At 47.1% G+C, this 15,634-nt stretch overlaps 1 protein-coding gene across 3 annotated transcripts in view; it reads left to right on the top strand.

Annotated features, from left to right (window-relative positions):
* The window catches only part of DEK (DEK proto-oncogene), a 213,427-nt gene that overhangs the window by 17,363 nt on the left and 180,430 nt on the right, over positions 1 to 15,634 (top strand). For all 3 annotated transcript variants that reach the window (XM_029590742.1, XM_029590743.1, XM_029590741.1), the window contains exon 3: positions 6,160 to 6,258. In XM_029590742.1, coding sequence (XP_029446602.1) covers positions 6,160 to 6,258 — 99 coding nt within the window. The remainder of the gene's footprint in view (positions 1 to 6,159; positions 6,259 to 15,634) is intronic.

Below are 15,634 nucleotides of genomic sequence, written 5' to 3'. Positions count from 1 at the left end.
GAAATTCAGCGGCTCCTAGCCCAGTACCTCTTAGGCTAGGCATGGGACTGGCTGCCTTTTCTTGGGTGGCATTTTTCCAGGGCCTTCAAGCATTTGTACAGGCAGTCTGCTACCTCACTTGCCCAGTCTGGGCGGAACCTCAGCCGGTAAACCCTCCCTTTCCCAGTCCTATAGGCAGACCTCGAGGCATTCCTTGCCTCACCAGGGGTATCCATGGCAGGGACCTGGATGGCACAGACAAAGAGGAGGATACAGATTCTTTGGAAGATGGGGAAATTCCCCCGGTTTAGAACTGCATCTGAGGATGCTATGGTTTTTCTATAGAGATGAATTGCCAGCGCTGGTTTCCCAGACCCTGAAGATACTGGGAGTTCCTGGGGCAGACTCTGATGGAACCAAAGAAGAACCCCATTCTGGCTTTCCCTATGGAAAGCCTTTTGCTACTTTCCAGAACTAGAAGCCATCCATGAGTTGATTGACCTGGAATGGGATGCCCCAGAAACAAGTTTTAAAGGGGGGTGAGTGTTAGAAGCTCTATACTCACTGGATCTGGCAGTGAGGGAACATTTGAGTTTCCCTAAAGTGGATGCGCTGGTCTGTGCTGTCTCTAGGCGAATAACTATCCCAGTGGAAGGAGGAGTGGCCTTAAAGAATGCACATGATAGATGGAGTCCATTCTTAAACAGGCCTTTGACGCAGTAGCAGTGAACTTACAGATTTTTATATTTATTTATTTAAAAAAAATTTGTGTACCATCGTTCAAAAAACATCACAACGGTTTACATATTAAAAACATCAAAAGAAAGCAATAATGGTATATCTTAGAAGAAAATTTACAAAAACATTTTCAATATAAAAATAAAATACATTTTTATTTTTCTTTTCATTCTAGCTGTTTTTAGCCTTTCTCAAGGTAGTCTGCATAGGCCTGTTCAAAAAGCCAGGTTTTTAAGGCTTTTTAAAAATTTTTAAACTCAGTATCAAGCCTCAACTCAACAGGCATCATATTCCAGACACTGGGGCCTGCAATGGAGAGAGATGATCCTCTCGCGTACTAATGTGAGGTGGGCTGTATTTACTGAGGGAATTTGCAATAGTCCTTTGTTCGCTGATCTTAATGTTCTGTGTGGTGTGTGTAGGCGAATTGAAAAGTTCAACCAATCAGTTTCTTGCCCATAAATAGCTTTGTGAGGGATACAACAAGTTTTATAATATATTCTTTGCGATATTGGCAACCAGTGTAAATTTACCAGGACAAGTGTAATGTGATCTCGTTTCTTACAGTTTGTTAATACTCCCGCCGCCGAGTTTTGGAGTATTTGTAAAGGACGTAAAGTGGTTTGTGGGAGACCTAAAAGAAGAGAATTGCAGTAGTCCAATGATGAAAAAATTAGGGCTTGCAATACAGATCAAAAATCGTTGGCATCTAACAGAGGTTTCAATTTTCGCAGAACCAACAATTTATAGTAACCCTCTCTTAGTTTGGTGGTGATATGTTTTTTAAAATTTAGTTGACAATCAATGGTTATCCCTAAATCTCTTACTGAGTCAGAGAGAGTTAGATAATGTTATTTGGTAAAGCCAAGGGTGCTGTTAGTAATATTTTTTTGTTTTCTATCAAGGAGAATGATTTCGGTTTTCTCCATGTTTAGAGCCAATTTCATATGGCATAATAGTTGTTTTAATAGCAGACAAATAGATGGTGATCAATTGGCCCTGGTAGCTTGTTTGTGCCTACTCCTCTCTCAGGAAGTGGATGACTTGGGGCTGAATTCCAGAGCGTTTTATGGAACCTGCTGCTGCCTTTTTAGCTGATGTGGGCTCGGATCTAGTCCATACTTCGGCCAGAGAGTGGCCTCAGTGGTGGCAGCCATAAGGCAGCTATGGCTTCGGAACTGGACAGCAGACGCAACCTCCAAGGCAAATCTTACAAAGATGCCCTTTAAAGGATTGCTCCTTTTCAGAAGCGAATTGAAAAAGCTGGCCAGTAAATGGGGCAAATCTCTAGTTTCCTGACTACCAGAAGATAAGAGTAGTTACTGCGCCCCTAGTCTGAGGGGCCGATCCCGGAGCTCCCAATGCTTTAGCTCCTACAGAAACTCGACATTTCAGAGGTCTCAACCCTTTGGGCGGTCTGTCCTTTTGTAGTTGACAGCCATATTGAAGCGAATAATTATCCCAGTAGAGGGAGGAGCGGCCTTGAAAGATGCTCCATGATAGGCAGTTGGAATCCATCCTTAAGCAAGCCTTTGACGTGTCAGCAATGACACTGCAGATTGCTTCATGTTGAACCCTGGTGGCTCGTTCGTGTCTGCTTCTCTCTCGATAGGCAGATAGCTATACTAGAGAGGCGATTGAGCCCGCAGCGGCCTTCCTAGTGGATGCAAGCTTGGACCTAGTGCGTACCTTGTACCAGAGGAGTAGCCTCAGTGGTGGCGGCCAGAAGACAGCCATGGTTGCGAAATTTGTCACAGAGACTACCTCTAAGGCAAACCTCACAAAGATGCCCTTTAAGGGATCCCTCCTATTCGGAAGTGAATTGGAAAAGCTAGCCAGTAAGTGGGGTGAATCTCCAGTGCCTCGGCTACCAGAAGATAAGAAAAAGAGGTTGCAGCGCCCCTCGCCCATGAGAGGTTGGGCCAGGGGCCTCCTGCGCTTCCGGCCCTACAGAAACTAGTCATTTCAGACATCTCTGCCCTTGGGGAAGGTCTGTCCTTTTGGAACCAACAACCAAAAAGAGGAACGAGTTCGGGCTCAGGTTCGACCCAAACTTCCCAATGAAGTTTGGCTGACCCATCCACAGAGCGAGGAGATAGGGGGCTGACTATCCCTCTTCTATTAGCGGTGGGTCGAGATCACGTCTGAAAAATGGGGTACTGGACATCATACAAGAAGGATACGTTTTGGAATTGCGGGACATATTCATGATGTCACCTTGCCACTCCCAGCACAAAAAAAAACTGGTAGTGGAATCCACGTAGATAAGGCTCTTCAGTCTGAGGGCTATAACCCCGGTATCTACACCCCAAGTAAATATGGGGCATTATTTCATCTTACCTAAGAAGGAGGGTTCATTCTGATCCATCCTGGATCTCAAGAGCGTCATTCGTCATCTGCGGATAATTCACTTCCGCATGGAAATGGCTCTGTCATAATGACTGTACAACCAGGAGAGTTCTTAACCTCCCTGGACCTCTTGGAGGCCTACCTTATTATTCCAATCTGTCAAGACCACCAGTGTTTCCTACGCTTTGTGGTACTGAGCCACCATTATTACTTCCGGGCATTGCCCTTTGGCCTGGCAACTGCCCCCAGAACATTCTCCAAAATTATGGTGGTCATGGCAGTGGTACTGAGAAAAGAAGGAATCCTGGTGCATCCTTACTTAGATGACTGACTGATCCAGGCGAAGTTGTTGGAAGAGAGCCGCCGGGTGACCAGCAGGCTCAGGTCCTGCCTACAGGAACTCAGGTTGTGAACATGGACAAGAGCAGCCTCAAGCCCTCCCAGTCCTTAGAGTACCTGGGAGTCCGGTTTGACACCAAGCAGGACAAGGTCTCCCTCCCTCCCAGGGTGTGGAACTGTCTCCAAGTCCTCAGCCTGTTGGCGTCAACCCTGGAAGTAGTACCATGGGCGAGGACACATGCGGCCGCTCCAGTGCTCCCTGATGTCATGTTGGAACCAACTGTCTCGAGACTATTCAATTTGCCTCCACTTACTAATGGAAAAATGTTCTCTGCTCCTGTAGTGGCCACAGAAAGTTCACCTAAGCAAGGGTGTAAGCCTGTTGCCACTGAACTGGATAGTCCTTATGACGGATGTGAGTCTCCGAGGGTGGGGAGCTCACTGTCAGGAATTGACAACCCAGGGGTGATGGACCGAGGAAGAGGCGCTGGAACATAAACTGCCTGGAAGTACGAGCAGTCAGATTTAGCATGTTGCAGTTCAGTCACAGGCTCCAGGGACAGGCAGTCCGTGTGATGTTGGACAATGCAACAACTGTAGCCTCCAACAACCGCCAGGGAGGAACCAAAAATCACCAAGTGTCTCTGGAGATAGACCTCCTTTATGGAATGGGTGGAGTTAAATCTACAAGGGATCTTGGCCTCCCACATCATGGGAAAAGACAACGTCAGAACAGACTTTCTCAGCAGGGAGAGTCTGGATCCAGGGGAATGGGTGTTGTCGACTAGAACCTTCCAGCTCCTAGTAGATCGCTGGGCCCTCCCATCCATTGACCTACTGGCTACATCTCACAAGGTCCCCCGATTCTTCAGTTGCAGATGAGATCAGCGCTCCCAAGTGATAGACACCCTTGTCCAGACCTGGCCAGAGGAGGACTTACTATACACCTTCCCTTCGTGACCTCTGATGGGGAAAAATCATCCATAAGACAGAGGATTAGTCCTTCGGGTGGCCCTGGTTTGGCCCAGACACTTGTAGTTTGCAGATATGCAGAGGCTTCTCATGGAGAGTTCCCTTTGCCTCCCCCGCACAGGGACCTTCTCCAACAAGATCAGATTCTTCACGAGGACCCAACTCTGTTCTGTCTTATGGTCTGGCCCTTGAGGGGGCTCGCCTGACGAAGCGTGGATATTCAGTGGTTGTAATCACCAATTTGCTCCACTCGCAAAAGTTCTCAACATCCCTGGCATACGTAAAGATCTGGAGAATATTTGAGGCCTGGTGTGAGGAACACTGGGTACCCCGTGAATGACAAAGTTCCTTCCCCCCCCCCCCCCAATGATTCTGGAATTTTTACAGGACAGCCTGATTGTCCCACAACTCGAAGGTCCAGGTGGCAGCTCTCTCCTGTTTCAGGGGCGAGATGAACAGAACCACCTGTCGACGGATCCGGACTTGGCCCATTTTCAAAAAGGGGTTTAACACCTCCGACCACCCTTAAAGTGGCCTGTCCCCCTATGAAATGCCAATCTAGTATTGGACTTTTTAGCAGGGCCTTCCTTTCGGCCACTGCGCAGTCTTTCTCTATGCCTGTTAACACTGAAGACTACATTCTTGGTGGCGATGTGCTCTGTTTGTCGCATCTCTGAACTACAGGCGCTGTCATGTTGGGAGCCATTCCTTCAGTTTACTCCAGGAATGGTATAGCTTCGCACCATCCCTTCCCAGGGAGTCTGGGAGTTTCAACTGACCTAGTCCATTTCCTTACCATCCCTGGATAGACGCAAGGAGAAGACTACCACCTCCTATGCCACTTAAACGTCAGGCTTTTAGTACAATATCTGGAATGTTCAGAACCAGTGCGCAAGACGGACTGCTTATTTGTTCTTCATGGGAGAAGAAAACAAGGCGAAGCGACTTCACGAGCTACCAAAGCTCACTGGATCAAGGAAGTGATCACAGGAGCTTATGTAGAGACAGGGAAGCCTTTACCCCTTCAGGTTTAAAGCTCATTCCACTTGGGCTCATGTAGTATCTTGGGCGGAAGCTAAGCTACTATCTCCCGTTGACATCTGTCAAGCAGCGACATGGTCTTCCTTGGACGTCCAGGCCAGAGAGGATGTAGCCTCCTGCCCTGTTTGGGAGTAGCTTTTGTACATCCCAGTGATCCTGAGTCCATTTGGCTTCATGCTAGGAAATGGAGAAATTACTTACCTGATAATTTTGTTTTCCTTCATGTAGACAGATGGACTCAGCATCCCGCCCACGGCTGCCCATGAACGGTACCAAATAATCACCCATGAGGTTACGGGTAAGCCAGTGCCCTACCCTAGTTCAGGGCATCTATAGTATTGCTGGGATTCAGCGCTTATGTTGGTATGAGTACAATTGCAGTCTCCAGGTTTTTAATCAGTTTCTAATCAAGTTGTTTTTTTTTTTTTTGTTTTTTGTTTTTTTTTTTCAAATATTTGTCCACAATCTCTTTTGAAGAGAATACTGAATGGCTGAGGTCACTGCAGGGGTATATCTAGGGTGACAGCTTTGAAACCTGACTCAGTCTTTATCTGCTAGCAGGGGGGGCACATAACCCATTGGTTCTGCATCCATCTGTCTACACTAAGGAAAACAAAATTATCAGGTAAGTAATTTCTCCACTTTTTATGTAATAGCTTGACCATAAGATCCACCACCTTAGCACATATTGAGATTGAGTGCATTGCCAACCACTTAAAATCTGATTTATTTTTTTTCCAGAAAAAAGCCTTATTGTAGAAGGAAAGAGAGAGAAGAAAAAGGTAGAGAGACTGAGTTTGGAAGTGAAAGTAGAGAAACAGGATCCTGTAACAATGCAAGGTGAGTTTTTTTTTGGGTTTTTTTTTTTTTTGCTACGGTCAGGACAACCAATATGACGTCTACGGGAAAATGTATGTGTTATGGCTTAGTTCGCACACTTTAGCCTCCTTGAAAGTGAAGAGAGCAAAACATGAATAACAACTATTACAGAAAAGCAATTGTGTTGTGAAAAAGATATTCGGAGCCTGAATTTATTTTATTTATTTTTAATTTTTATATACCGACATTCTTACATCCGATGTAAATCATACCGGTTTACATTAAACAGAATAGCAGGAAATAAATTTCCATAGTCTAATACAAAGAACATTTCTAATTAAAATTATTAACAAGCGAAAAGAAAAGGTAAAGAATTGGAATAAAGTTTAAATAAAAGAAAAACATAAAATATATATATTTTTTTTACAAGCACAAGGGTTGCACGAAGGGGTGCACAAAGGGGAGGGCCCCTTTGTTGCGCGGCGCCTGATGGTGAGGCGCTCTTCAACCGTCGCCGGAGCTCCCAGTGACGTCGGGGGGTGGGGGGGGTGGTCATGGATCTCAGTCATTCAATTTCCCTCACCTCCTGCTGTTGGTTGTTGGTTCCGTATCTTTTTTTTTTTTTTTTGCCATTCAGTTTGTTGTTTAGTTCTCGCGGGGGCCCAGGATGGAGGGTGGCCTCCCCGCTCTCCGGCGCTTGAAGGTGAATGAGAAAGGCCTACCATAGATGGTTTATATAGATGACGATCTATGTGAGTGAAAAGGTTATTAAACACACAATTACTAAAATACATATACACTGTTTATTCAGTAGGCCAATTCAGATGCTATTTGCAGAAAACCAGAAGTAATTTATAATCAGTGGGGGTCTGCCCAATAAATCATGTTGGGTTTTTTTCTTTGTAAACCGCCTAGTTTACACCTAGTTTACCACTTAATCTGGTTTCAATTCAATTGTTTTTCCTTTCTGCGTTCCTTTATTTCTCCCTCTGTCTCTCTCGTTCCCTTCCCTGCCTCCTCCTCCTTTTCTAGCCTGCCCCCCTTTCCCCTTTCCTCGTTCGTTGTAATTTTCCGTTCTTTTCAGTTCATTGTAAACCGGCGTGATGTGTTTTACGAACGTCTGTAAATAAAAGTTCATAAATAAATAAAATAGTTCTTTATATAGGCAGTATAATGTTTTTTTGAATAGCCATATATTCTGACTGGCCAATTCTGGTCATCTTGACTTTAAAAATCCATCTGTTTATGAAATTATTGGAAGGACTGAAAATAGAATGACACCTAATCATGTTCTACAGATTTGTTTGTCCCTGAACAACTGAAAATAGAATGTGATGAGTCTCTCTTGTTTTGGTCTTTATGGAAACCACACTGTAGTACTTTGTGTGTTATCTTTTTATTTTTTGTTTGGGGCTTGTAACCTCAATGTTAATATGTCTTACAAAACAGCAATACATTTCAATGCTGTCTAATCAGAATATCACTTTACAGCCACTCATAAGAGCATAAGAAATTGCTATGCTGGGTCAGATCAAGGGTCCATCAAGCCCAGCATCCTGTTTCCAACACTGGCCAAACCAGGCTACAAGAACCTGGCAAGTACCCAAACACTAAGAACATCACATGCTACTGTTGCCAGTAATAGCAGAGGCCATTCCCTAAGTCAACTTGATTAACAGCAGTTAATGGACTTCTCCTCCAAGAACTTATCCAAACCTTTTTTTAAACCCAACTACACTGACCACATCCTCTGGCAACAAATTTCAGAGCTTAATTGTATGTTGAGTGAAATAATTTTCTCTGATTAGTCTTAAATGTGTTACTTGCTAACCTCATGGAGTGCCCCATAGTTCTTCTATTATCCGAAAGTATAAATAACCGATTCACATTTACTTGTTCTAGACCTCTCATGATTTTAAAGACCTCTATCATGTCTCCCCTCAGCCGTCTCTTCTTCAAGCTGAACAGCCCTAACCTTTTTAGCCTTTCCTCATAGGGGAGCTGTTCCATCCCCATTATCAATTTGGTTGCCCTTCTCAGTACCTTCTCCAGTGTACTTATATCTTTTGAGATGTGGTAACCAGGATTGTAGACCAGTACTCAAGGTGCGGTCTCACCATGGAGTGATACAGAGGCATTATGAAATTTTCTGTGTTTTATTCACCATTTCCTTCCTAATAATTCCTAACATGGTTTGCTTTTTTGACTGCTGCAGCACACTGAGCCGACTATTTCAATGTATTATCCATTATGATGTCTACATCTCTTTTTTTTTTTTTTTTTTTTTTTTTTTCCTGGGTGGTAGCTCCTAATATGGAACCGAACATTGTGTAACTATAGCAAGGGTTATTTTTCCCTATATGCAACACCTTGCACTTGTCCAAATTAAATTATCTGCCATTTGGATGCCCAATCTTCAAATCTCACAAGGTCCTCTTGTGATTTAACTACTCTGAATAATTTTGTATCATCTGCAAATTTGATAACCACACTCGTCATTCCTTTCCAGATCATTTATAAATATATTGAAAAGCACCGGTCAGGTCCCTGAAGCACTCTACTGTTTACCCTTTTCCACTGAGAAAATTGACCATTTAATCCTTTGCTTTATGGGTGGTACATGGAGGAGAATTGCAATGAAACACTCAACCTTTTGTACAGGTATTTCCAGAAGCGAGCTGTGAATTGTACTCCTTGATCTGAGAAAATGTTGTTAGGTAAACCGTAGAGTTGGAAGATAGGCTAATTCTGGTGCTGGCAGAAGTCCAGGAATTGGTATAAAATTAGCCATTGTGTAAAATAGTCTTCTATTACCCAAACAGAGGTGCGGCCGTTAGAGCTAGGTAGGTCTGTGACTAAGTCTACGGCCACATGAGTTCAGGATTTCTCCGAGGATGGAAGTGGCTGTAACAGCTCCCAAGGGCAAACATGAGAGCTCTTATTAACTGCATAGTTGGGACAGGACGCTACGTAGCACTGCACATCATGCTCTACTTGAGGCCACCAGTAATGGAGAAGAAGCAGTTCAGTGGTTTTAGCAATTCCAGGTGGCCTTACAGGCGGGAATCTTGGGCCCATTTAAGTCTTCTCTTCCACAGATTCTTCGGGACCACTGTCTTTCACAGTGGGACAGGTGCCTTGGTGATCATGATTCTTGTCGGCTCAATGATGTGACAAGGAGATTCAGTGGAGTCTTTTGGTCTTGAAGGAATTTGAAAGGGCGTCAGCCTGTTTCTTCTCTGCCGGTTGATATCAGAGTTCAAGGTCAAAGGGGTTGAAGAATAAGGCTAGTCTGGCCTGACATGAGTTTAACCACTGGGCTTGCTGGAGATACTGCAAGATTTTATGAACTGTGAAGATTGTGACTGGGTGTCTAGCCCCCTCCAATAGATGGTGCCATTCCTCCAGTGCCAGTTTCACTGCTAGGAGCTCTCTGTCCCCAATGATATAATTCCTTACCATGGGCGTTAATTTCTTAGAAAGTTAAGCATGGCAAGAAAGTTCCTTTATCATTATGTTGAACAAGGACAAGCCCCTACCCAGGTGGCAGAGGCATTTACCTCCATGAAAAAGGTTCTAGATGCATCTGGGTGTTGGAGACTGAGGTCTTTAGGAAATGCTTGCTTGAGATGATGGAAGGCTTGGATGGCCTCTTAGGATGCAGATACCAGACATTCATCTGTTCTTATAAGAGCAGTGAGAGGGGCGGCTAGTGAGGAGTACCCATGCACAAACTGCTGGTAGCAATGGGCAAAGCCAAAAACCTTTGCATGGCTTTGAGCCTGATGGATTGAATCTAGTCTTGAAAGAGAATCCCTATGCAGACTATCTTGGGAGAGGAGTCCAGGAATGGCAATTTATCTTGCTCGAAAATATACTTTTTGAGTTTGGCATATAAATGATTCTCATGAAGCCTCTGCAGAACTTTTTTTACATGTTCATGATGCTGTGCCAGGAAGCGTATCATTCAGATACATCAAGACATGAGAGTAGAGGAGGACTCTAAAGATCTCATTGACCATGTGCTGGAAGTCAGGGTCGTTGCAAAGGCCAGACAGCATAATGCCCATCACACGTGTTGAATGTCATCTTCTTATCCCCCTCCTGTATCCAGATGAGGCTGTAGACTCCCCTGAGGCCTAGTTTTGTAAAGATTTGTGCCCTACTCAGGCAGTCAAAAAGTTTGGTAATTAGGGGCAGTGGGTATCTGTTCTTACGGTATATAGCATCAATAATCAATGTACTACCTGAGGGAGCCATTCTTTTTGCCAACAAAGAATCATCCTAACTCTGCAGGAGATGACGAGGGACAGATGAAACCCCGCTCCAAGTTTTCCTGGTTGTAACTGAACATGGCTGCTGTTTTCGGAGGCGGATAGTGGGTAGACCGAGGCCCTTGTGGGTATCTTACCCAGAAACAGTTCAGTCAGGCAATCATTAGACCTGTGGGGTGGCAGTATCTCTGCATGCCTTTTACTAACAACATCAGTGAATGCTGTGTACTGAGGTAGAAGACCCGGGAGATCTAAGATCTGGGGCTGAGCTAGAGGCACTAATGGAACCACCTGGGAGAGACATTGTTGCTGGCAGGAGGGTCCCCAGTGGGCAAGCTGCAGAGCCTGCCAATCTCTAGATGGCTTATGGAGCATCAGCCAAGGCAAGTCAAGGATGATGTGATTGACTGCCTTGGATAGCACATAGAGATACTTTCCTTGTGCAAGAACCCCATTTGAAGCATGATTGGTAAGGAGATCAAGGACAGTCGGCCAGGGATGGGGTTCATCATACACCAAAGATATAGTAAATGGGCTATCTACAGTTGTCGTAGGGTTGTCGTACTGGTGAACCAGGGCCTCTTGTATAAAATTGCCACCATCATCCCAGTACAAAAAGGCCTTGGAGATGCATTTTGGGTACAGTAAGAGGTGAGGCAAACTGGCACGAGCATCTGAGGAGAAGATGAGGGACAGTCTAGAGTTTTCTCTCCAAACAACCCTAAACAGAAGCTTCCCACTTTCTCAGGACAGCGGCTAGTGAAGTGTCCCTGAGCTGTGCAATAGAGGCAGAGGATGAGCCGCAGACACCTCTGCCTCTCTTCTTCGGTGAAGTGGGATCTGCCGTGTTGCATGGTTTCTTCTGAGGGATACAGTGGCGATACTTCTGTGGGAGGGACCAGAGTTCACTGAAACAGGGATGCCAGCCTGAAGTGACGCCAAGAGTCCTCGCTCTTGGAAGCAAAAGTCCACTCGTATGGCCAGGACAATGAGGTTCTCTAGAGCAGGTGGCAGGTCTTTGCCCACTAGCCCATCTTTGATGTGCTCTGCCAAGCCTTGCGGTAAGACTACACCTCAATGGAGTTCGAGGCCATTGTGCGAAACTGGATAGCGTAGTTGCTGATGGTGAAAGTGCCATATCTGATACGGAGTAGTTCCATAGCCATGGACGAAGCGCAACTAGGCTCATTGAATACCTGCCAGAATTGTCAGAGGAAGCTATTCAGATTATCCACCAGGGGGTTGTTCCATTCCCAGAGTAGTGAGGCTCAGGCTAGAGCAGGTCCCGCCAGGAGAGACACCATGAGCATCATCTTGGCTCAATCACAGGGAAAGCTGGCGACCTGTAGTTCAAAGTGCATCTTGCAATGATTGATAAAACCTTGGCAGGCCTTGGGATCCCCCTCATTACCTGGGTGGTGGTGGGAAATGCGCTATGGGTACCAGATGTCAGGCAGGAGCAGCTGGAGGAGATACCAGAGCAGGTACAGGCACGTGAACCTGCGTAGATTCCATTTGCACTACCAAGCCTTGGAGTATTGTGGTCATGTTGTTGAGCTGGTCTTGCTGTTGCTGGACTTGGAGGACCAGCCCTGAGATTGCCTGAACCAGGGATGATGCCACTGAGCTCCTAGCCTCAGCAAACTGTCACGGGCGTGAACCCTTGGGCTATGACGTAGTTGATGCAGACAAGCAGGCGAACCTACTAAGCCCACGCTGACAGCTGGTGGACTTGCTCTTACAGGAACTGGAGCTGGGGCTTCACCTATACCAGCCCCATTTCCCACAGGTTGAGTCCTTGGGTTGCGAGAGTCCCGCATGGAGCCGTCCAATAATGGCTAGACTCGGGCAGAGGTCATGGCAGGCAATGAGCAGTGGTATGTGGCTCCAGGCCAAGCTTGAGGCAGGCAGTGATCAATCAGTATCTGGATCCAAGCTGAGGTCAGGACATGCAGCAGTCAGAATTAATAGTCCATATCCATAGTTAGAGGTCAATACCAGGAATCAGGCAGAGACGGATGGACAAGGCACAAGGGCCCAAGACCAAGGCAGAAACCAGCAGATCTAGGCAGGGCAAGGCATGGGGAGGCAAGACGAGGTGCAAGGCAGGCACAGAAACAAGGAGACAAAACGCACAGAAAGCAACATGCAGTGCAAGGCTGCAGGAGGACCTGTTGAGACACCGGGTGAAAGTTAAGCCAGATCTTATATATCTGGAGACTCTGCGCTGGCTTTCCCACAGTCTGGGTAAAACAAATAAGCATGGGTGTAGCTTGCTTATTGCGGCGGTTACTTCCCCTACTACCCGTAACTAATCAAGCTTGATATTTCACTTGGTTGCAGCTCCAGCACTGCTCTCTACATTAATGGTGGGGGTGGAAGGGAAATAGAACCAAAGAGCTAAGAGAAACAGATAAGTATGAGAAAAAAAATGTGAAGCTTGCTGGGCAGACTGGATGGGCCGTTTGGTCTTCTTCTGCCGTCATTTCTATGTTTCTATGTTTCTATGATGGAGGTGTATAAAATCATGAGAGGACTAGAACGGGTAAATGTGGAAGTTAACTCTTTCAGATAATAGGATAATCCATGAAATTAGCAAGAGGCACATTTTAAAACAATTGAAGAAAAATTATTTTTCACTCAATGCACAGTTAAGCTTTGGAATTTGTTGCCAGATAAGGCATTTAGCTTAACTGTGTTTAGAAAAGATTTTCCTAGCGTGTAGCAGATGGACTCAGGACCAATGGGTATAGTGTACTATTGATAGCAGTTGGAGACGGATCAGATTTCAATCTGACATCAGCCCCTAGTACATATACCCATGCAGGAAGTGCAGCTTTTCAGTATTTTCCAACTCCATAGCAGTTAGGGACTATCTGCATGCTTTCACAGAACCAACTCAAAGTAGAAAACCCAAAATTTGAAGAAAACCTACCTCTGAAGACGAGCCCCGCTCTCCTGCGGTGATACCCTCGGGTCCCTCCTCCAGTTGAGATTTCCCGAGGTGATTTCCGTGGTCCCTCGGAGGTAAGCCTCGGTCCGACGGCCGAATCGCCGCAAGGACCTAGCCCCCGATCCTGGGCGCAGCTGAGAGGCAGCAGGTGCACCCTCGAGCACGGCGGTGAAGGTATTTGCCCTCTCCTCCCGCAGCCGGAGACCGCCCGGAACGTAGCCGGGAAGCGCCGAAGACAAGGTAAGGTAGAGATCCTCAGCGTTGACTCCGGTCTCCGAGGTTCGAGGAGTTGCACAGGTCGCCGGCCGGGACCAGTGCCGCCAGGTTGAACCGCCCTAGCAGGGCCAGGCCCCGATTAGTTTAAAGTGTCTACCCATGTGGAGACCCTCCGAGTGGTCGCCGTCGCCATCTTGGCCCTATTCGCCGCTCGTTCATCGGCTCGTCCCGAGTGCACAAGTCTAGCTAGGCGCACAAATTACATGTGCGCATAAAGTCACACGCACGTAACCCTTGTGCGCATAAAGTTACACACACAAGGGCCATGCGCATAAGTTATACACGTGCCGCACACCTACCGGGCTGAGCGCATAACCACGACTTGGGCGCACAACCCACACACATATCTTAGACCCACCGGAGCGCATAAGGGATTATGCGCCGATAACCATGGCACCACCGGAAACAGAGATCAAGGCCTCTGCCCAGCATGCCATATCAGAGCCGCACAAAGCGAGGAGGCCAACGCCCTGTGCGCTCATTTCGAGAAGGCCCTGGGCTATCCAGCCCAGGGCGAGTCCCACCCAGGGCCGAGTAATAGCTCCTCGGTGGGTACCCCTGACCTAGCAAATCTCAGTGGGGGACCCCAAGGGACCCAGCGCCACTTGGCTTGGATCCAGCATCTATCTCATGGGTGGAATTCTTCAAAGGGCTACATACCTTTGTTTATATGAAAAAGGAACCTCTGACTGATCAGCCACATTTGCCGACAGAAGACCTGTATGCCCCAGGCCCATCGAGGCCTAGACAAAGGTTTCCACCGCCCAGAAGCCCCACCTATGGGGACTCTGACTACTCTGAAGAGGAAGCAGAGCCCCTAGAAGAGGGGGAACTTCCCCTGGGGACAGAGCCTCACCGAACCATGAGATGATTCTTCACCAAGGACGAGCTCCCTGACCTGGTCACTCACAGCCTGAAGGAGCTTGCTATCCCAGGCCCAGGTGCTTCGGGGGAGCCTAAGCCAAATCCCCTGCTAGAGGGCCTCCGCCAGACCTCTCACCTTTTCCCTCTGTTACAAGCTGTCCAGCAACTAATTGACCTGGAATGGAGTGCTCCAGATTCCTCATTCAAAGGGGGACGAGCTATGGCAGCCATGTACCCCCTGGACCCAGCGGCCAAAGACCTCCTGACATGCCCAAAAGTTGATGCCATGGTCTGTGCGGTCTCGAAGCCAACTACTATCCCTGTGGAGGGAGGAGCAGCGCTCAGACGTACATGACCAGCACCTGGAATCCATCCTTAAGCAGTCTTTTGACGTAGCAGCTATGTCCTTACAAATAGCGGCCTGCACCGTAGTGACACGTGCCTGCTTATCTCAGACCAGGAGCAACACCCCTGGAGAAGTCATGGAACCAGCAGTATTATTCCTTTCGGATGCTGCTTCCAATCTGGTGCGTACTGCGGCCAGAGGACTGTCATCTGCGGTGGCTGCCAGGAGACAACTCTGGCTCCGAAGCTGGTCAGCCGACACATCTTCCAAAACTCGCCTCACAAGGATGCCCTTCAAAGGATCCCTTCTGTTCGGCAGCGAGCTAGAGAAACTGGCCGACAAATGGGTCAAGTCCCCATTGCCGTGCCTACCGGAGGACAGGACTAAGAGAAACCAGCGACCCTTCCCCCGATCTTTCGGGGGCAGAAGCTCTCAGCGCTTCAATCCATACAGAAACAACTATCACGCACCCCGACCTACGGGCAGGAACCAGTCCTTTCGGAACAAGCGCAACAAGAGGGTAACCAGCTCGGGTGCAGGCCCCAGCTGTACCCCACAATGAGATTCAGCCGACCCATCCAAGGGACGAAGCCATAGGGGGCAGAAAGCCCTATTCTACCACAGTTGGGTCGAGAACTTCGGACAAGTGGGTCCTAGCCATCATTCAGGAGGGGTACTACCTGG

The sequence above is a fragment of the Rhinatrema bivittatum genome, chromosome 2, assembly GCF_901001135.1.
Source record: "Rhinatrema bivittatum chromosome 2, aRhiBiv1.1, whole genome shotgun sequence".
In the NCBI taxonomy this organism is placed as follows: Eukaryota; Metazoa; Chordata; class Amphibia; order Gymnophiona; family Rhinatrematidae; genus Rhinatrema; species Rhinatrema bivittatum.
Note: the sequence above shows the minus strand (reverse complement) of the source record. Positions and strands in the feature narration are given on the sequence as shown.